This window comes from Panthera pardus, unplaced genomic scaffold (genome assembly GCF_024362965.1).
Source record: "Panthera pardus isolate Hobbes unplaced genomic scaffold, ASM2436296v1 HiC_scaffold_8, whole genome shotgun sequence".
Taxonomy (NCBI): domain Eukaryota; kingdom Metazoa; phylum Chordata; class Mammalia; order Carnivora; family Felidae; genus Panthera; species Panthera pardus.
Genome location: NW_026527013.1, coordinates 108,764,141 through 108,787,446, shown reverse-complemented (window position 1 = coordinate 108,787,446; position 23,306 = coordinate 108,764,141). Strand labels below are relative to the sequence as shown.

The 23,306-nt window shown below is 37.7% G+C and overlaps 1 protein-coding gene across 3 annotated transcripts in view; it reads left to right on the top strand.

The window, feature by feature from the left end:
- The window catches only part of CRPPA (CDP-L-ribitol pyrophosphorylase A), a 321,101-nt gene that overhangs the window by 92,018 nt on the left and 205,777 nt on the right, over positions 1-23,306 (top strand). For all 3 annotated transcript variants that reach the window (XM_019443506.2, XM_019443507.2, XM_019443508.2), the window contains exons 4-5: positions 15,995-16,099; positions 23,110-23,155. In XM_019443506.2, coding sequence (XP_019299051.2) covers positions 15,995-16,099; positions 23,110-23,155 — 151 coding nt within the window. The remainder of the gene's footprint in view (positions 1-15,994; positions 16,100-23,109; positions 23,156-23,306) is intronic.

Genomic DNA, 23,306 nt, shown 5'->3' with positions numbered 1-23,306 from the left:
ATTTCAGAAAACTTTTCCAACAACTTCGTTTGCCATAGCTATATCCATGGTGTGTAATAAACCATCCAAGAACATGGTAGTTCAACGTTAATTTATGCTCATGTGCCTGTGGGTTAGCTGAGCTTCTGATATGGACTTGGCTAGATAGCTCTGTTTTGGGGTAGCTCTGCCTCACACTGCAGGTGTATATACGCTGGACAGTTTTCCATGCTTTGCCTTTCTTTGATCAGCAGTTTATTCCAGGTATGTTCTTTTATGGAAGTGACAAAGGTATAAGAGAGTGGTAAGCTGCAAGGTTTTTTAAAGGTTAGATTTACAACCTTTGCAACTGCGACACGGTCATTTCTCCTATTGGATAGTACAAATCATGTGGCCAAATGTGTAGTGAATTCATTTTCCCCATTCCCAGGCTTAGCCATCATGGATCTGTTTTCTGCCTGTATAGTTTTTCACCTTGTAGCAGTCTTAGAAACGGAATCCTAGAGGTGTAGTCTTCTGTGTGTGGCTTATTAGTTTAAAACATAATGATTTTGAAATTCACTCACATTGTCGAACAGATCATTTTTTTTGTTCCATCTCTGTGGCCTACTGTTGAGGCAGATTTCATTCCTACTCTTAGTTATGACTTGTTTCATGATGGAAGGATGTAGATTAGAAAGAACAGAGTTCATGAAAAATGCCACAGGTAGTTTCCTAGATCATGTGTCAGTTGAGAGTTAGTGCTGAGGAAACTAAATTGCAAAGTGAAAGACTGTAAAGGGGTGAAACTATCATGGGAGATAAGAGCGAACTAGAGAGAGGACTAAAGATAATAAATTACAAGGAGTGTATTTTTTTTTTAAATGTTTATTCTTGAGAGAGAGGCAGAGTGCGAGTGGGGAAGGACAGAGAGAGAGGGAGACCCAGAATCCGGAGCAGGGTCCAGTTTCTGAGCTGTCCGTGCAGAGCCTGATGTGGGGCTCAAACTTGTAAACTGTGAGATCATCACCTGAGCTTGTTGGACGCTTAATAGACTGAGACACCCAGGCGCCCCAACAAATGTGTTTTGGAAGGAGGTTACTGGGCAAGTTGTGTAGAAGATGGGTTAATATTAAAACTATGCTTCTGGTCAATGAAGGACTTCAGATAATATCTAATTTAGGTTTAAGGCAGATAGTTAAAGTTTGAATTGCCCTGAACTCAGGTTAAATTTTGTAGAACTTACATAATGTGTCAATTAAAAAAAATAATAACTAATATTGTGAAAGGATTGATGCTTCTCTTATTTCCCTCAGCCTGTGAACATACCTCCGATATACCTGTCATCTCCTTGTGTTAAATTTGCCTATATGATTTTCCCCAGCCTTACTCATCCTTCTTAGTGCCTGTAATTTTTATTTTTTATTTTTTAATGTTTATTTATTTTTTAAAGAGACAGAACATGAGTGAGGGAGGGGCAGAGAGAGAGGGAGACACAGAATCTGAAGTAGGCTCCATGCTCTGAGCTGTCAGCACAAAGCCTGATGCAGGGATCGAACCCACAAACCGTGAGATCGTGACCTGAGCTGAAATTGGATGCTTAACCAACTGAGCTACCCAGGTTCCCCATGAGTACCTATAGTTTTTAATGGTTGGTAAATTATCCTTAAATATTTGCTTAGTAAATACATATGTTCCTCAGCTTTCCTGATAATTCTTTTCTGTGTTTTCCCCATGAATGTTTGGTATTTATTTACAATTTCCTAAGAGTAATTTTACTAGATGTCCTACAGGTGACTTAAATCTAAATGATGCCTTGAGCTTAACCAATAGACCTACTCACTTTTCTACATCTTTCAGCCTAGATAATAATGTCACCAGTCCTATAGCTACTGAAATAACTTGTGACTTTTGATCCTCCTTTCTCAATATTTCCTGGACTTATTTCAGATACTTATCATCTCTTGACATTCTGGCAACAGCCTTTTAACAGATCTCTGTAAATAAATTTGAAGCTGCCTTGTCTCTGGGGTTGGATGGTGATAAAGGGTTTCCATTTTCCCTTAGTTTATATTAGGGCTAGATAATGCATATGTAATATGTCCTTTCAATATATTTCTCAGCAATATTTTACTCTTAATTTTATTGCTAACCTTTGACCAGTTTACTTTTCCAATGATGGCCCAGGAGAGAGTGGAGTAAGATATTCCAGTGAAAGTCTTACTTTTTAATAGTGCTTGACAATATTTGATCGTGGAAGTCAACAGAAGGACTAAAAACACAGTTTTAGATTTACTGGTAAATTCATTTTCCCATGATAACTTTTCTCACCAATTACCTGGAGACCCAAAAGGAAATAACATTTTCTAGGTAATGATGAACTGATACACATGGATGGTGTTTGTCTCTAGGTTCATAACGAATTTTGGTTGGGTAAGGTCGGCAAAAATATGATAAACTGACAGTTTTGTTTTCTGTTGATAGGCACTTGAAAACCTTTTCTGAGTACAACTTTATGTAAACACCTTAAAAAAACTTGTATACAAAGAAATCCCGTCCTTAGCCAGGTCATTTGTGCTTTGTTTCCTGAAGCATGAGAGATGCTTCTGAATTATCAGCCTCCTATGGACTTAGTCTGAAATTGTTTATTCATAAAATGATCAGATAAATTTTAAGAACCAAGCTTCTTGGATAACTGTCTCCCGTGCAATTCTAGAATATGTTGCATAATTCAGACAATGTAAATGTATGCAAACTGCTTAAAGTTTGATTTTCAGATGATAAATTGAATGCAGGTGTTCATTGTTTACCTAATTGTAAGATAGCCTATTTTGTTTCTACTTGAAACATTCTGAGCATGGATCTGTAACTACAGAGTGAGAAACCTGTGCATGCATGCCTTTGATTTAGTTTTTCTCTAATGTATATATTGTTCTTTGTTGGGCAAACTTCCCAGGCTGCCTTGCAGAAATAATACTGTGAATGATGTTAAAGCTGAAAGGATAGATAGGTAACTGGATTATTTGTAGCCGTGGACCGTGACACAATTACCATAAAACAATGGATCCTAACTTCCATGTGTGTTATAAAAGTTCAAACTGGTAAAATCCTTTCCCAGAAAAATAACCACATGATACACAAAACGTGTTGAGTGGAAAAAGACAACTTGTCCATGTTGAAAAACCTCAGAAGACTCCAAGAATGATTACTTCAGGAATATAAAAGTGGTGAAGTGCCTGTGTGTGAACGTCTTGACAGTAGATCTAAACAAATAGCTTAGTGTTAGCTGTTGAATGAGTCATTAAGTATATAGAAAACTATACACTTGGAAGATAGGTTTTAATTCCAGGGAAGACAAAGGCTTGTGCAAGAAAGGAATTATAATAAATGACTTAGCTCGGAGGAATGTTTACGTAGTCAGTGATGTAAACACTCAATACTAATTTAACCAAAATTATGACATTGAAGGAGTAGGGAATTGGTAAGTTTTAGTGTATATCATGGTGAGGTTGGAAGGAAAGGGACAGAATTCTTCAGTAGATAGTTCAGAAGATAAAGAGGTAGTATCACAGTATGTTCAGAGATCACAATGTGATAAGTTAGTTGACCCCAGATTTTCAGTCCCCTTACACTGTTCTACTTCTGCACCCCTGCCATGGCCTCTTGGTGAGGGAAGGGTTTTCCCTGGTTATCGATTGTGGATTGGACCTCCTAACTTGCTTTGGGATTTTAGCAGATGTGATAGAGATGGAGGCTTAAGTGTGCTTGTGCTGTTGGGCTTGCCCTCTTGTGGTTCTAGTATTGCCGCTAGGAAGGCATATACTGGTTGGTTCTAGCCCCTCCGGTTTGTCTTGCAGAGTGTGACCAATGGGTCCTAGCTGCCGCAGCCAACTCAAAGCCCTGCAGCTTGCAGCACAACCATGTAAGCCATCACACAGCTCTGCAAGTGAAAAATAAGCTTATTACTACTGAGCCTGTGTATTTGTTATCCAGCAATAGTTGACTGCTAAACATGGAAGTGAATAATAGAAGAGATAGTTGAATGAAGGAGAAATAATTGTGTATGGGGAAGACAAATTAGAGTGAAGGGGGTTAGGTAAACTTTTTTGTGACAAATCTTGTAGGGATATTTGGTTCTTCAAAGTATGTACACTTAAGACTGATAAAACATATGAATAGAAAATTAAGGGAATAAAACAACATGATTGATTTGTAGTTGGAGTTCATAATGGAGATTTAGTGGATAGCCAATAGATCAAGGCAGTAATAAAGCTCAAATGCCTTCAACTATAGTCTTCTGACTTTTTAAATGTTGTTTAATATAGCGTGGGATGCCTCATTGAGCTAAAATGGCAAGATTAATGTAAGGAGAGAGTAAGAGAAATGATGGATTGGAAGTTTTAGTCAGAGACTTGAGTTGTGGAAATTAAAAATGTCTTACAAGGAACAGATAGAGGTAAAATCAAGTTTGAAGGTGATTGCCAAAGGGGAAAGGTTGAGGGATGGGCAGAATGGGTGAAGGGGTAGTGGGAGGCAGAGCCTTCCAGTTATGGAATGTATGTCACCAGGATGAAAGAGCATAGGGAAGATAGTCAGATATAATAGTACCGTATGGTGACAAATAGTAACTACACTTAGGATGAGCACAGCATAACTTATGGACTTGTGGAGTCACTGTTGGGTACCTGAAAATAATGTAACCTAGTGTGGCAGCTATACTTGAATTAAAACAAAACAAAACAAAACCTCAAAAAACAACTGAAATTATGAAAGGATCCAGAAGGAAAAAGGAAAAAAAAATCACGTTTCTAGAGTTGGAATGGTGGCAAGAGTGGACAGCAGACCCCAGTCTAGTCTATCACCCACCCCCCTGGGAGAAGCCACAGCTTCCTGACCATCCCAGTCACCATGACCGCAATCCAGAGCAGTGAGGCCGAGACCTGGCAGCCACTGAAGACACCAAGCGTGGCCCCATGGGCAGTGGCACACAGAGTGATGGCATCTGCCTGTGGGGACAACAAGGTCATCCTGATGAAGGTTTTGGGAACAATAAAATGAGTGTAAGAAACCGATATGGTTTCATCAACTGGAATGCCCCAGACTGCTGTAAAGAATAATCCCAGGAAGTACCTTTGCAGTATATGAGTTGGAGGAACTGTGGAGTCAGACGTTGAAAGAGAAAAGGGCGTGCAGGCAGCAAATGTGACAGGCTCTGAGTGGAATTTCAGTGACAGGCAGTAGGTAAGCAGCAGATCATAACCATTATCCATGCTATCCCCTTGGCCAGTGTTGTCCCCGCGACTCCCAGCAAATACCCAGTATAGTGAGAGTGGGGGAAAGAGTGGGAACTGAGCTTGCTCCTAAAGGCCTGGCCTCATGCAGCCTATGATTTCCATCTTATTACAGGTGGTTACCGGTGGCTGTTGGCCAGTCTTCTGAGGTAGACTTCAGGGTAGACCCGTGAGATAAAATATGCATCGGGCTTATAGATCACCATTGCACAGGGGTCCTCCTCTCCAAAGATAGCCTAGTCTTTGGAAGATAGCACTGAAGAAGATAGGGACGATCAAGGAGATGAGACCCAAAGTCAGCAGCCATCTCATTGTCAGTACTGCCACAATTTCACTTATGCATGCAGGTGCCCAGAAAACCCTAAATCATAAGATGGGCAAGAGACAAAAGCAGCCGAATCAGAAGCTGAGAATTCGTTAGCTCCAGAGGTTGAGAAGGGTGGGTCTGAGTACATGTGGGCTTACCGTCTCCACCATCATCCAGTTGAGTCATCCAACAGGAAAAAATGAAGATGAAATTCCAGCAATAAGAAATGTAAAAAAAAGATCGGAGCTGAAATTTTTAAGTGCTTGGACCAGATAAATAGAATGATCTGCATTATCTATGTAGCATGGGGTTTAAATTTTATTATTATTATTATTATTATTATTATTATTTTTTTTTTTTTTTACCTAAAGACATCTCATTCCGGTAGTAACAAACATGTTTTTAAAAAACTTTTTTCTCAACACCCCTTTAATTTTTATTGTTGGTTTTCGTAATGTTTATTTTGAGACAGAGATAGGCAGAGTGTGAGTGGCGGAGGGGCAGAGAGAGAAGGAGACACAGAATCTGAAGCAGGCTCCAGGCCCTGAGTTGTCAGTGCAGAGCCAGATGTGGGCTCGAACCACAAACCGTGAGATCATGACCTGAGCTGAAGTCTGACACTCAACCACCTGAGCCACCCAGGCGCCCCCCTCAACACCCTTTTAAAGGTTTTTAAATTGTTTCATACCTGGTCAAGTTGAGATTTTTAAGAACCTCATTTTCAATTTGTAATAAAAGTTTACGGCTTAACTTTTTTCAAAAAAGTCAAATGACAAGCATCTGTTAATAAAGGTCTTAAATAATTGTCAAAAAAAAAAGTTTCTCGGAGGATTACAGAAAAGTAGTTGCTCAGGGGAAGACAAAAGGTGAAACAAAGTTCTAGAGGATTTGAAAGTTTTGTATATGGGCTTGGAATTCAGCCAAGGTAGTGTCAGTAGTTCGAGTAAAAAGGAAGACTGATCCATGTGCGTAAAACTGCAGAGCCTGTGAAGTAGTGAGAGATGACGGTACTATGAAGATGGGAAGATTTTACCAGATGACATGAATTATGGAAGGATAGGATTCCAAAAAAATTCCTTGTTATGGAAGAAAAGTGGGGATCTGGAATATTAACTCTGACTTCAAGCCTTTTTAGTAACTGATGGTTGGGAAAGGCAGTAGATACCACATGAGAAAGATGTCAAGCAGTTGGTGTACCTTCAGCTGTAGGTGGTGAAGAACCTGTTTACGTAATGAGATTGAGTGTACCACAGCATAACAGAATGGTACAGTAGAAAGGGTAGGGAAGGAGGTTAACTATGGGGTGAAGATCCATGAAGAAGGACCCAAAAGTATGGGAGGGATATTACTTTGATGTTAGTCATGTAACTTTACTCCTGCATATGGAAAAAACAGCAAAGCAAGATATACATAGCAAAAAGCTTCAACTATGTGTGATTTACAGAGTACTTTAAAATGGGAAGAGAATGGGGCTCCTGGGTGGCTCAGTCAGTTAGGCATCCTACTCTTGGTTTTGGCTGGGGTCATGCTCTCGTGTCTCATGGGTCTGAGCCCCGCATCAGTCTCTGCACTGACAGAGTGGAGCCTGCTGAGGATTCTTTACCTCTCTCTCTCTTTCTACCCCTCCCTCAATCGTGCTTCTGTTTGTTTCTTAAAAATAGATAAACATTAAAAAAAATCTAATTATAGAATGGGAAGAGAAAATCCAATACTCTAATGGTAACAGTTGAGAATTCATAATAGTTACATACACTTTTCTTATCATTTTCTATTTTTATTTTTCCAACTGCAACACTAATTTTTCTCATTTTTTTCCCTGAAGGAAACTGGCTGTCAGGGAAAGCAGAAGGAAAAGATTCATAAACATGGTCAGAGCTATTCCAATATTGGTACAGAGGAAACAGAAATTTACACAAACATTAGATGTTATCATAAAGTTTCTGGCTACTTATCAAACCCCAATTTGTATAGTTAACTATTTAAATTCATAACCGATATCCAGACTTTATCAAGGAATAGCCATAAACTACTCACTACACCAGACACCTCCAGTGTCTGTTTACTTTTTTTTTTTTTTTAAATAACTCTCATTCTCCATTTCTCAAATGGAAGAAACTGAGGAAGAGACTACATAAATATTTTCTGCCCAACTTGTCACGTGGAAAAATTATTTGACTTCAGTGTCCATGCTCTTAAACACTTGGTAACAGGGTCTCAAATTCATGAGAGTATATATATACTGCTATCAGGTGAGCAAACCGCATTTAAGGACTTGTGATAAATTTTAACAGATAATTTATAAATTTCTGTAAGTTGTTAAAGAACAAGAACAAATTGAAAATCAATACCTTAAATTTATCACAATGACTAGATTTCATATTTTGTAATAGAGTAACTCACATGGACTGTTATTTCAAATTCATTGTTTAGACTTTTAAATGTTCTTGACCTTAATTATCACCAGAATATCAGATTCATTTGTTTAAAGTTAAATCCATGTGTTTTGAAACAAAATCCTTAATCCAGAAGCATCTATTTCTTGGGGATATAATATTGACATTGCTTCTTACATTACACTGTATAAATGTTACATAATTTTTTTTCCACTAGGTAATAGAAGGACAATATACATGTAGCAAGGGTTAACAAGAGCCTTCATGTCAACTCTGTCCCTTGTTCTTCCTTCTTAGAGGCGGCTTCTCTTGAGACTTTTCAAAGAGATTCTATTCATTCTTAACTTAGGTCTGTGAATCTCTTCCCATTTATAGGCACCCCTTCCTAAGGAGGCACAACGCCTTCTTTCACTTAGTTTCTCATTCTGTCTGCGTAGCGGTCACCTGGAGACTCTACTTCACTACTCTGCTAGCAGTTGCCTTTATTTTTCTACTGTGTGGGGATATCTTGCTTTCCATATCCTTTGTCTGAAGTTTACGCAGTATAGTCCTCAACTGTGTGGAGCACCATGTCCTGAGAAAAGAGGGCATGGGGGATTCTCTGCTTTCCTATGCACGTAAAGAGCTTAGAAGGTATCACTCTATTCCAAGAACAGCAAAAATTTGAGCAAAGTGAAAAATTAACTCTTTTTAACTTCATCAGCGGTGAAGTCACAGGGCAAACTACTGTCCTCAATATTGCAGACACAGGTGAAATTTAAAGTATTTTGAACTAAATACAAATGAAAACATTGACCTTGGAATATAGCAGAAGCAGTGCTTAAAGGGAAATATATAGTGTTCAATATACATACTAGAAAAGAAGAAACCTGTAATTGATACTCTAAAATTCCATATTAGGGAATTAGAAAAAGAGCAAATAAATTCCAAAATAGGTAGACGAGAAATAATGAAAACTGGAGCAGAAACAAATGAAATGGGAAACAGTAAGATCAAAAGCAAACACAAAACTTGGTTCTTTGCAAAGATTAATAAAGTAACTGTGCCACACAAAGAGGAAGGAGGATTCAAATTACTAACCCAGCAAGGAAATAGGGGACATCTTTACAGAACCACCAGAAAGTAAAAGGATAATAAATGAATAGTGTGAACACCTCTACGTCCTCAAAGGGGATGATAACCTGGATGAAACGGACCAATTACTTGAGAGAGACTATCTGCCAAAACTCACATAAGAAAAGACAGTCTGAGTAGTCTTATATCTATTAAAGAAATAAAATCAGTAATTTTCCAAAATAGCACCAATTCTGGGTGCATTCACTTGTAAAGTCTAGTACATGTTGAAAGGAGAAATTGTACCAATTCTCCTCTAGAAGACAGAAGCTGAGGGGATGATTTGCTAACTCATTCTGATGCCAGCCTAACACTAAAAACAGACAAAGGTATTACAAGAAAACAACAAACCACTAAGTCATGAACATAAGTGAAAAAAGAAAAAAAATTAACATTAGCAAGTAGAATCCAACAATGCATGTGAGGAATTAAAGACTTGAGCTCAGTGGGAATTATCCTAGGTATCCAAAGCTAGCTCCTCTTAAAAAGAAATCAATAACAATATATCAACAGGCTGAAGAAAAAATCAAATAATTCATTACTTCCAGGAAAAGAATTTGGCAGAATCCAGCACCCATTAATGATAAACGTTTAACAAACTGGGAATAGAGATAGCACTTCCTCAATATGGTAAATGATATGTACAAAAAACCTACAGCTAACATCACACTTAATGATAAACTAGAAACTTTCCCGCTAAGATCAGCAACAAGGCAAAAATGTACCCTCTCACCATTCCTTTTCAACATTGTACTGGAACTCTTAGTAAGAAAAGGAAGTAAGTACTTTGGGAAAGGTAAAATAAAACTCTTGGCAGGTGACAAAATTGTCTTTGTAGAAAATCTGGAAGAATGAACCAACTCTTGAAGGGAAGTGGTTGTAGAAAAGTTGCATAATTCAAAGTTAATATACAACAGTCCATTGCTTTCTTATATAATCAACAGGTGAAATTTGTAATTAAACACATCATCTGTGATGGATTTTGGGGGTGATGGTGGGGTTTGGAGCCAATGGCCAAGAAAGAATTCTTGAAGATGTCTTTGGTGCAAAAAGATGATGTTATGAAGCACAGGGACAGAGCCCATGGGCAGAAAAAGCTGCAATAGGCTTGTGACGGGTAACTGATTATATACCCTCAGGTTGGGATGGGGTTAGGGTTAGAGGAAGTCTCTCAGTTAGTTTGGAAGCAATGTTCCCAGGACCTTGAGGAGCTAGGTGGTGTTAGGAAAATGCCATTTATAACCGTTTAGTAAAATCTCAGCCATGAGACCCTTCAGATATCTATCAGGGGGCCATAAGCCTGGAGTATGGTTGCCAGCATATATCTTGGGGGAATTGAGATAAAGGACATTTCCAAGAGAATTTTTATTTGTTAAAGTAGACTTGCAGGATCCTGGGAGGTCAGGATAATGTTAAGCCAAGATTCCCTTTTGCTCCTAGAAAAGTGTCATCGTCAAGGCAGCTGAGCTCCTACAGGGAGGTCACTCTGCTGGTTTCAAGGACTTGTTTAATGGGCTGTAGACAGTAAGGGAATTGAATTTTTCATTTGCCTTAGTTTCCTGCATCACCATGGCAAGCACTTAAACCCCTTTGCTTTGTTCTTGGGCAGCCTGGAGTGTCCAAGGAATATTACACATACTTCACTTGCAGGGAAGGGCGCTAGCCTGTACTTTGCCCTCAGCTTGCATTATGCTTCCTCATCAATTTGTATGTAGTGCCCCCCAAATAAAATACTTAAAAATCTGTCCAAATATGTATTAGATCCATAGGAGAAAAGCTACAAAACTCTAAGCAAAATTAAAGAGCTGAATAAACGAGATCTATCCCATGTTCATGAATAGGAAGACAGTATTACCAAGATGTTAGTTCTTCCTATGTGGTCTATAGACTCAAAGCAATCCAATTAAAAAAAAAAACAGCATTTTTTTTTGTATGTGTAAACTGATTTTAGAGTTTATATACAGAGGCAAAAGATTCAGAACAGCCAGTGCACTATTGAAGAAGGATAAAATTGGAGAACTGACACTACTGAACTTCATGACTTACTATAAAGCTATAGTAATCAAGACTGTCTGGAACTGGTGAAAGAACAGACAAATCAGTCAGTGGACAGAGTACAGAGCTCTGGAATAGACCATGTAAATGGCTGATTTTCATCAAAAGAGGAGAGGAAATACAATGAAACAAAGGTAATCTTTTCAATAAATGGTGTAACAGCTAAACATACACATGGAAAAATGAATCTAGATGTAATTTACACGTTTCACAAAAATTCAGAAGGGATCATAGACCTGAGTGTAAAACACAAAACCATAAAACTCCTGGGAGAGAGAAGAAAACTTAGCTGACCTTGGGTTTGGTGATACCTTTTTAGATACAACATCAAAGACATAATGTACAAAAGAAAAAATTGATAAATTGGACTTTATTAAAATTAAGGGAGAATATACCTATAAAAGACACATGTGATAAAGGACTCCTATCCAGAACATTAAAAAAAAAAAAAAACTATTAAAACTCAACAAGAAGAAAAAGAACAATTCAAAAAATGGTAAGAGACCTCAATAGTCATCTCACCAAGAAAATATACAAATGGCAAATAAGCATATGAAAATGTGCTCCACATTCTAAGTCATTAGGTAAATGCAAACTAAAGCATTGAGATATCCCTGTACATCTATTAGAGTGGGTAAAATTTAGAATGCCAACATCTAATGCTGGTGAGGATACAGAGCCACAGGAATTCATTCATTCGTGGCGAGAATGAATGTAGGACAGCACATTCACTTGGAAAGACCATTTGACAGTTTTCTTATAAAACTGAACATACTCCTACCATATGGTCCGGGCATTGCACTTCTTATTTACTCACACGAGTACAAAACTTATGTCCACACAAAAAACTACACGTGAATGTTTATACCAGTTTTTGTTCATAATTGCCAAAACTTGGAAGCAAGCCAGAAAGGTGAATGCATACATAAACTGGTATATCCAGAAAATGGGATATTACCCAGGGCTAAAAAATGATCGAAGAAGACATGAAAGACATACAAGAAACCTAAATGCATGCTTTTATGTGAAAACAAAACAAAACAATCTGAACAGGCCACGTACTGTGAGTGCAAGTATATGACTTGTGGAAAAGGCAAAACTATGGAGGCAGGAAAAATTCAGTGGTTACCAGGGGTTGGAGGCAAGGAGGAGGATGAATAGAAGGAGTGCAGAGAATTTTTAAGGCAGGGACAATACTCTTTATGGTACCAAAATGATGAAATACATTACGCATATGTGCCAACTCATAAAATGTAAAAACACTGGGTGAATCCTAGTGTTAACTGGGGACCTGAAGTGATAATGATGTGTTGGTGTAGGCTCACCAATGTTAACAAATGTTCCACTCTGGTGTAGAATTTTGGTAATGGGGGAAGCTGTATGTGGAGATAGAGGGTATTTAGGAGATACGTATACCTTCTATTAACTTTTGCTGCAAACCTAAAATTGCTCTAAAAAGGCAAAGCCTATGAAACTCAAAATGAAAGAGAATGCAGAGGAACTAAAATTCTGTTGAGACCCTCAGTGTTTGTAGAAATCCATATCCTTTCCTCAAACGTGATGAAAAAGTGTTTTTGAAGTACAGTTTTATGTTGACAATCATTACCTTCAAAATTATGGATAAACTATCCCTTTGTTTTTCTAATTTTCATTCTTGCTATTATGTCTCAACCAATTTGGGCTCCTGCTTTATAGGAGACCTTTTGTTGCTGCTGTTAATTGAGTTTGGTGTATTTTCATTCATGAGCTTCTACATTCCTTGAAACTTTTTAATTTGGAAACTCATGTTCTTCATTACTGTAATTTTTTTGAAACACTTGATCTTTCTCCTACTCTTTTGTGTTCTTCCCTTCTGACTCTTATTTCTTCTTTTCTTTCTTTTTTAACATATTGGACTTTGTGGTCATTGTTTTTTTCTCTGTTTTCAGCTTTTTAAATATTACCCTATTTTATAGTTATAAACACTTTCTCCCTTATCATGCTTTAGTCCTTTTTCTTACTGCATAATTTCTGTAAACATTTTAATTTTTGCCTTTTTGACTTTAGATTTCATGTTAGTCTTGGTTTTCAGTTAAATCTGTTTTTTTCTGGTCATATTTATCTGTTGGGTGACTGTACTTGCTGGCTTTTGTAGGTGGAGCTTGTTGACTTTGAGTTTCATTATAACCATGACTGAGATGGACTGTATTTGGGGATCTCTGACAGTGTCCTCAGGGCTTCTGCCTAGGAAGAATATTGTTTGACATTCTTTTGGGCTGCAGGTTGATGGAGGCAGAGGGTTCTTAGCATCAGTGTATGTGTGTGTATTTTTTGTGACCAGTGATATCACTATGATTCCCATGCTGAATCATAAAGATCTAAATTTTCAGCAATTACACACTGATTAACTTTCTTAATGTAAAAATCTACCACTGTGGTAGTTGTTTTCTGTTCCATCTGTTGTGTTTCTTTTTCTGCCTGCCTTTATATTAATTTTTTATTTTAAAGATTCTGTCTTATCACTGTTGATTTCTTATTTTTAACTTAAAAATACTTAGTGCATGTCTTGACTTCAGAATGTATGTGTAGTCACGGTCACCTTCAAATAATAATATAGTATTCATGAGCCCAAAGTAGTAGGTTGCACAAGGGGAGCCTGCAGGGGTGTAAAAGTTCCTGTTGAGTATGTGGCTCCCAGAAGTTCTATATTCTCCTACTCACCTCCACTCAGTACTTAGCAATGTGTTGAAATTTTCTACTTATTTCTTCTTAGCTGCTTGTATGACACCTGATGTCTCTTGTTCTTCTGTTGTACTGTCTGTAAGCTGGTGATGGCATTCTCTCTGTCCTTGGGGGAGGCCTGCCTTTTCTTAGATTTAAGGATGCTTGGTCCTCTTGTGACCTTGGCTCTGGTGGATTCAAGAAAAGTTCTGCTTTGGTAACTTATCTGTTTTTTCTTCAGAAAAGAACATGACTTCTTCCAGCTTTCCATATGTTACACAAAAATAGAAATCCTAATCAGTGTTAGCGAGAAATGTAGAAATTCAAAATTTAATTGGTCATTAGGCATGTGTAGTTTTGAATTTACCCCCACAGTAAATTTTATTGCAAAGATTACCAAAAGTCTCATAAATAGTTGTAATATTAGTCTATAACAATGAATGACAAATTCAGGCTGTTCTTTTTGTCAAGATGGCTCAGCCTCTGTTTCTAGTATATATTTCCTATATACCTGACCCAGAATTTTCTGTTTCTCATTGGCCCTAGTGGCTGGAATCTTAAAGACTTCATACACTTTGTAGGCTGTTGCCATCTTTCATGGTACAATATGTGGCCAGCAAGAGTCTAGCATCCAGTAATTCTCTTTGTACCACCTAAGACAGGAGGGAACACCTGTTCCTATGGTCTCCTCTCAGTATGCACTTCGTGAGCACTTTGAAGTCTTCCCACAAATGTGGTAAATATCTTGTTTCTGAAAAGAGTCAAGAAAAGGGCTAATACTGGTCATCTTTCAGATTTAACCATGTGTTAAAGAGAACATTCTGTTGACTGTACATACATCTCACGTACTGCTAAATGAGACCAGATGCTGGAATTACTAAGAAGAGGTTTAACAAATTCATTTATTTGCATATAACTAATGTTGGTAATACTTTTCAAAGATTATAATGTCTAAGAAATCTGTCATGTTAAAGTGTATCAAAATGGAAGATAGAAGCTGAGACCATCCTAGTCAACTTGGGACTATGTATATTTGATGCTTCTATTTTCTTCGCCGTTACCTTCCCAAACCACTGTAGCTAGGATTTTGGAATCGCCAGTACAACAGTACAGCTTTGGCAACAAGTGCTGCATTTCATACTGATATTTGTGGCCTTTCTTTGGTCTTCTTTACATGGGTATGTTCATTCTAAAATCCAAATTTATCAGATGTCTGAAACTTTGGTATGTTTTTATGCCACCTTTTCTCTTAAAGGTATCCCTCTCTCCTCCAATTGTATTCAGTCTTTAGAGTGAGATCAGAGACCATTTCCTTTGAAAGGCCTACTCTGATGCCTTTACACAGAATTAAGTATTTTATTTCCTGGTCTACTCATAGATATACTTCTAGTGTTGTATTTATCACATTCTGTTGCAAAATATTTGTTATATAGATCAGCCTCCTTTTTAAGAGGTGAGTTCCTTGAGGACATAATAACATGTCTCATTTATCTTTATGTGCTGGTATGTAATACAGAGCTTGGACATGATCAGCACTCAGTATTATTCACCTGAATTGTTAGTCATTTTAATAGTTTGGCCTGAAATGCTTAAAAATGTTGCTTGTATTTTGCTAAGTTTATGAGAGGCTTTTCCATTCCTGTTTAATAATGGAATACTGAAATGTTTTCAAGTTAAGAATAAAAATACACATTTTTGAAAATGATATGTTGACAAGTAAAATATTAAAATGAACAAGAGCTGTGACCTGCAGATATGTTGATATAAATAGCAGAGTTGAAGTTTGATGGATACGTGTATTTGTTAAATAAAATTCTGATACAGGGATCTTCAGCCATACTCTGAGACATTTTAGAAACATGCTTGGAAGGGTAGCTTATAATCAAAGGAAGGAAAGCATTATGTTTATTTGACCCCTAAAACTATTGAGGAAGTTTAAAACTTGGGATTACAACTTTCCTATAGTGTATATAGGTAAAATTTACACAGGTAAAATTATTGTGTATTGTGTATTGTGATTAATAAGTACCGAATCAATTAATAAGTAGCTAATCAAAGAGTTAATGAGTTCTCTAGGCCCTATCTTTTCTGTATTGATTATGTAATTTAAAAAAAAGTTGTACTTAAAATATGTTGAAACAACTTCTTCTTTTTTTTTTTTTTTTTTTTCTATCCAGTGTAGTGACTATGACTTGGAATTTGGAACTGAATGTTTACAGTTGGCTCTAAAATATGGTCACATTAAAGCCAAACTTGTGGAAGGATCACCTGACCTCTGGAAGGTAAGGGAGTTGGTGTTTTGCTCTGGGTCTTGGCTATGCTTGTATATCATTCCTAAAACCCATTCTGTAAGTGTAAACACTTTCTGGCTGCTTCAGGAAATGGAGAAGTGGTATAAAAATATGTGGTTTCATACTGAAAGAATATTTTGAGGAAAAAGGGTATTGATGTATGTGTGTGTATATATGTATGTATACATTAAAGGCATTCAGAGTTTCACTGGGCTTTCTGAGCCATCAAAGTATGGTATCATTTCTATTTCCTTGTTTTAAGAAAATTCACTTGGAGATAATTTATTCAAATAAATTCCATTTTAGCTGATAAGATGGTTTTACTCATTGTTTTTCCTTCTCTCTCCCTATATCCTTCTATTCTGTTGCCTTACACTGCTTTGGGTTAAGGATGCAACTCTGCTTCCCACAGTGGCAACATTTCCTTCTGGTCCCTGGGGTGGTGGCTCCAACTTAACTGGGTTAAAGAAATATCTGCCATAGTTCTGACTCTGTGGACTGGATGACTGGACCCACTTGATAGCCCCAGTGAGCAGCTGGACTCTTGAATGTAATAAGGTTTGACTCGTAATGACAAATTCTTTGTTTTGGAGGGAATGAAGTGATAACACTCTCATACTAAAGTTTCCTGTGGAGGATGGAGTGTTTCACAGTGTGGCTTTCGTTTGTATAAAGGTGGGAATGTGTCGAACTGAACGATCTATTCTGGAATCCAAAGGCATATTTCCCCATTGACTTGAAAACAAACCAGAAAGCAAACCTACTAAGTTAATTAGGTATTATGTACGCTAAACTGAAGGGCCTTGCTGCATTCTAAGATTGTCTCATACACACTTGAAATGTTCTGAAATTACAAAATATTGGCATGTCTGGATTATTGGCTGGTGGAGAAAATCCATACAGTATTATTGTTTTTTTAAGGGTATCCAAATGTCATCAATCCAGCAGGCAAATATTTTATTCATTCTGTGTATTCTTTTCTATATGTGGCTCTGGTGGTGATGAACATATTGTGAGGACTGTGGTGTTTACCAAGTAGATGTTTTGTTCAAGATGCTGACTCCTATCTCTGTAAGGCCCCTTTTGACTGTGTGCTAACTTAATTTGCAGGCAGAGGGAGAAGGGAGTGAAAACTCGCAGACAACATGTTAACATAACACTCCCTGACCTCATTTTTGATGTCTTAGGGGGTGTGGTGATCTATCTCTGTGGGTGTTCAGAGCCTTTTTGAAACTTGTCAAGTGCCCTGAGATTTGCAGATGAAAGTAAAGTAACACATTGGTCTTGAAATTTTCCACTTGTTCCTCACCAATTTATTTCAATTAAAAAAAATAATTGTGAAATCTCATATTTCACTGCTTTCTCCAGCAACACAGTTTTAGCGCTCACATCTTGGTGCTTGGCTTCCCTTTCATGGGCACCAATGTCTGTGCCCAGAGTCAGGGATTGGCCTTGCCAAGTGCTTCTCATCATTCCCCTTGTGAGTCATTTCATGATGCTGTTACTGGTTAAATTGTGTCCCCCACAAACTTATGTTCAAGTTAACTTAACTCCTGCACTTGAGAAAGAGACCTTATTTGAAAAGTATCTTTACAGGGGACATAGGTGGCTCAGTCACTTGAGCATCCAACTCTTGATTTCAGCTCAGGTCATGATCTCATGGTTGTGAGTTCTATTCCTGCTTTGGGCTCTGCACTGACCACACAAAGCCTGCTTTTGGGATCCTCTCCCTGCCCCTCCCCCCCCGCCCCTCCCCTGCTCTTGCTGTCTCTCTTTCTTTCTAAAAATAAACATTAAAACAAAAAACATCTTTACAGATCTAATGAAGTTAAGATGAGGTCTTACTGTCATCCAGTAGGCTCTGAATTCAACAGAGAAGAATAGCCGAAGGGGGAGAGAGATAAAGGGAGGATGCCAGTGACTAATGATGGAGGCAGAGACTGGAGTGCTGCCTCTACAGGCACAGGAAAGCCAAGTGGGAAGAGGCCTGGAAGCATTCTTTGACACATCAAGCTTTCAGAGGGGGACATGGCCCTGCTGACACCTTGATTTGGGACTTGCCGCCTCCAGTACTGTGAGAGAATAGTCTCAAAGCCACCCAGTTTGTGGTTGGTTATGGTAACCCTGGGAAACTAAAAAACATTCCACAAGCTTAGGCCCAGAGGGATCAGCCTTATAGTATCAGTTTACAAACCTGAAGGGATAGGGGAAAGCCCGTTTCTTTACAATGTTTGAATAATGGGATCTTGGATTCTAAAAGTGTCCTTAACAATGGATTGGGCAAAAAGTCTTTTAATGGCAGTGAGGATGTCTTTTATAGATACCACATGTCTTCTGTTGAGGTGAAATTATTTTGAGTACAAATACTGTAGTTGTTGAAGCTTCTATGTTTCCTCTTCCTCCTGTCTCTCATTGTCTTCCTCCGCAACCCCCACCCCCAGCTTTTTTCTTGTTGCTGATATTTTCCTAGCTGTTGGTATCACCTTGTTGAGCATCTGGATGACATTGTGTGAACTGTCTTCAGTATAAAGGCTTCTCATTTAATTTTGAGGTCCTGGCATTTTGTTTGCGTAAAAGTTTTTCAGTTTCTCTTTAAACCAAAGCAATGGAATCTACACTTAGAACTTAGTGTTCTACTTCTATACTAGCACTAAAGATGCTACCATTTTTTAAAAATTTAGATCTGAAAGAATATTTAGTACAAGGAGGCTAAAACTGATACTGGAATCAGATGGCTGAGCCAAGTACCTGGCAGGTGATTCACAAATCTTGACAGGCTGAAAAATGCATTTCAGGAGGCATTTTACAACCATAAAAAAGTAAGGCAAGGGAGGATTCTGAAACATGGATCTAGGATACATTTCCCTACCCCTCAGAAGTCAGGGAGTTGTCTCCTACCGTGATGTGAGGAGTGACTAGGCATGTCTCATGCCTGCATGTAGAACTCTTTGAACTGCCACCAGAAATCCCAAGAGGGACATTTTGTATTTTACATACTTTTTTGTAAAAGTAAATGCAAGAAGTAAATGCTCAGAGTTAGGCCACCTCTCTTGGAGTAGCTCCTCTGTGGCCTGGAGGAAACATTTAAATCACCGTGCAGGGTAGAGGATGTCCCCCCACTCCCTGGGACAAAGAAGAGAACAGGACTGATTTCTGGAATAGGAATTGGCTCTCTCCCTTTCCCTTGAGGGGTTGTGCCTTGCGAGGCCTTAGTGAACACATTATTACTTTTACAAAGTTTCATCTAGTAGACAAGAACTTCTACTCCTTTAGTTTATAATTGTACTATATTTTTGTCCCAATATATTTAAATACATGCTCACTACACTATACAGACTAATTGAATAGGTTTTTTGTTTTTAAATGTTAGAACTATCCTTAAGGCATAAAAGATTTATAACCAGGTATTAAAGAAATTCAACTGTGTTCCATTGTCTGAAAATACTTGTTTAGGAGGAGCTTCTGAATTGTTTGAGTCATCACATATTACTGGAATAACTGACTTTTCAGGAATCCTTTTGATGAGAACTACCCCCCCCCCCACTTTTTTTTAAGATCCAAATGTTCTGCCATCTTTGTTTAAAACAGAAGAAACAAAATAGTCTCACTTCTTTTTAATTTCAAAAATGCAATGTGGTGACCTTGTTTATTTTCAGAGGTTTTCATCTAGTCATCCAGTGTAGACGAAAGAATATCTTCAGATAGATCCAATTGATGAAATAAATAAAATCAATATATCCCCAAATCCAAATTTGTGTCTAATAACACACCATACTCTATTTTTAAAATTTATTGTTTTCAGGCTTCTAATCATTGCAGTGACATATTCATTTTCTTACAAGGTAAAAGATGGGAAAGATAGGGATTACGTGTTCTCTAATTTACCGAAGATGGTGGCCAACTGAACTGGGCACTGAGAAATCTAAAGTCCTACATCAAGTGCTGACACCGAGCAACACAAGTAGGTGTGATGGTGGTGGTCTTGGGGACCCACCCTGAGGCAGCTGAGGGAGCCCAGGCCACGGAGCCACAAGACCATCGCTCTGGCTCTGAGTTTCAAGCTTCTTTTCCATGGAGTAGTTTTTTCCTGCAGTTACACACTTAGCTCAGATGAAATACTGCACAGAAGCACAAAGAAAAGAGACAGAAATGGATAGCTGTGTGGCACATGCGGGGCCCTGAGCCTCAGGCGCACAGAGCACCTGCCCTGGTCTTCAGGCGGCTCCTGAGCCTCTACTGAGCGGTGTGAAAATGAGTGATGGAAGAGAGCCTCAATCCTCTGATTCACTTAAGGGTTGATGTTTTAAAGTAACGAATTTTCATAACGCATTGTGCAAGGTCAAAGGAAAACTACAGATCATGCTGACAGAAGGAAATCAACTTCAAAACTGATCTAATAAACTTTAGAAAATTAAAAAAATAAGGCAAGGGCAACCCATATTACGGTAAAAGTTTGACAGAAAAAGTATAACTCATCAGTTCAGAATTACAGCATTTTCCAGTACTGTTTGTTCCCTTTGAAGTACGTTAACTTTCAATTAGGAAAAAAAGAAAGCTATTTTTAAATGCAGTATTTTACAAGTTTGTGAGAAACATTATGTACTTTATTTTCATTAAATCTGTGTTTGGTGAGAAGTGGAGTTCAAGTAGTAGATGTAAGGCATTATGTAGAAGATATTAGTAAAAAATAAAAGCTTTAATCTGTGTATAGTCAGTATCCACAGCCTACAAGAAAGAGTAGACAAAAGGAAATGGAGGAGTCTTTGTTGTTTATACGGTTAATGATTTAATAATAGTGGAGAAAGGACCTTTAGGTGATAAAAATGTGTGTCTTACTAAGATTGATTGCAATGCAAAACTTTTAAGTGTTGCAAGAATGCTAGAAAAGGGATTTTAGGATTTGAGACCAATTTTTCTGTAAGTTAAAAAATGTGTCATTAAAATCTCCTTGAAAAAAAAAAACAACAGTATAAGGTACTTTCAGAGTTCCTCTATTTTAATTTTGAATGCAGTTTTATTCCTTATAGCAGGAAAGAATACAAAATGAATAATGGTAATTAGGCTGTTTCCTAGTCCAGGTCTAAGTTTGCCCTACGCAGCAGAAAATTATTACAGAAAAACACTAGTGTCTCATTTGAATTACAAATATTGAAGCCTGATTTTAGATACCTAGTTGACTTTGGGTTTTCAAGAACACAGAAGAAGAACTTACTTGATGCATTTCTTCTAAGAAAATTTCTCCACCAAAATGTTGTTTTCATAGGTTAAGGCATTTTGCTCATTCTTTTCATTGTTCTATTCCCAAAACAGAATAGGACCTAGAACACAGTAGTTATTTGATAAACATTTGTTGAATGAATGAATGAGATCAATATAGTGTTTAATTTGGTGAATACATCTGTTTTGTATCCAGATAATGGAATTATATTGTGGATCAGGAACTATCGTACTAGTTTTGGTTGGTATATGCTTGTTTTGGCAATAATGTAGCAATGCCATATTTGAATTTAATAGTTTAGTTGAAGGCTCAAGCGGCTTTCTATCTTAGGTTAGTTACTACTTTTTGTTTGTTTTTTAAAGTGTATTTATTTTGAGAGAGAGCAGGCAAGCCAGTGGGGGGGGGGGGGGGGGAGAGAAGCCCAAGTAGGCTGCTTGCTGTCAGTGCAGAGCCTGATTCCTGGCTGAAACCCACGAACCATGAAATCATGACCTGAGCCAAAGTTTGTCACTCAACTGACTGAGCCACCCAGGCACCCCTGTTAGCTACTGCTTTAATTTTGAATTTTTGGGTATAGTTTTGCATCAGGATTTACCTACCAGGATAAAGGCATAGCAGGGGAGTCTATTTTGAGTAGAAGTGCCCTGAGCAACTTGGACTGAACACAGTTTCTATAGAAGTCTAGTTATGAGATAATCTGAAGGAAAAAAAAAAAAAAGTATGAGTAACAGATACAGAAATGCACTAATTTGTTAAGGATTTTTCAAAGTGTGTTTTTAGACCCTTTTCATCAAAATCATCTGGGTACTTTAATGGTAAACTAGCTCCGAAGCTTATAGTACTTATCAATGTAGTACATTATCTTCTAGGTTTTTCAATTCTGACGTGAGAACTAATTCTGCAGACCCATGCACCTGACAGGCTCTATTTGAACTCATGGCTGTGTTCTGGGAAGTATGTGCCATTGGACTAAAGCAGGTTACAGTTAGAAGGAGGATGTATATGTGTTCTCAAGGAAAGATAATGATTGTTCTTATGTACATGATGGTACCATCTAGTCTCTATCAGATGCATATATCAATAAAAAGCTTGAAACGTGAACCTTGTCTACATAAAGATCTCCATTCAGAATGAAGTCTCTCTTAATGTGAATTAATCTGTTTTTAAAATTTATTTTTGAGAGAGTGTGCAAGTGGGGGAGGGGCAGAGAGATAGAGACACGCAGAAGCAAGCTTCAGGCTCTGAGCTGTCAGCACAGAACCGCATGCGGGGCTCGAGCTTGTGAACCGCGAGATCATGACTCAAGCTGAGTCAGACGTGTAACTGACTGAGCCACCCGGCACCCCTTAATGTGAATGAATCTTTGAGAATCATCTCATTTGAACTAAAAATGCAATTTTGTGATTTTTTTGTTACACATACTTTTCTTCCTTCCTTACGCCATAAAACTTTACTATGAAACAGTAATAACCTCCAGTGCTGGTGCTTTTATTTAAACACTACCACGTTGTCTTGGAAATAGTATTTGAATTATAGTAATAAGATTTTGGTAACCACTGCCACATAATATCTCAATTTGAAGATCTAAAATCCAATATTAAGCAGTTTGCAGAAATAGAATATATTTTTCTGAACTTGGTAATGTTGTTATAATTTATAAATTGTCCATAGTATGTGTTCATAGTTTCTCCATAATAATTTCCTTTGGGGCATAATTTTATTGCTCTCACATTTCTTCCTGGTCTGTTAAGTCTAATGACTTTTTTTTTTTTTGGTCCTTTAGGTGACCTACAAACGAGATCTGTATGCAGCTGAATCGATTATTAAGGGTATGTTTGGCCTTGTGACTGTCAGTTCCTGTGTTTCAAAAATGTAAGCCAGTTTAGAATTTCTCATGACATTTTAAATCCCAGAATTCTCAGAAGTATAAATGCCTGTAGGCCACAGAGGTCTGTGATTTGGTGTTTTTGGAAAACAATT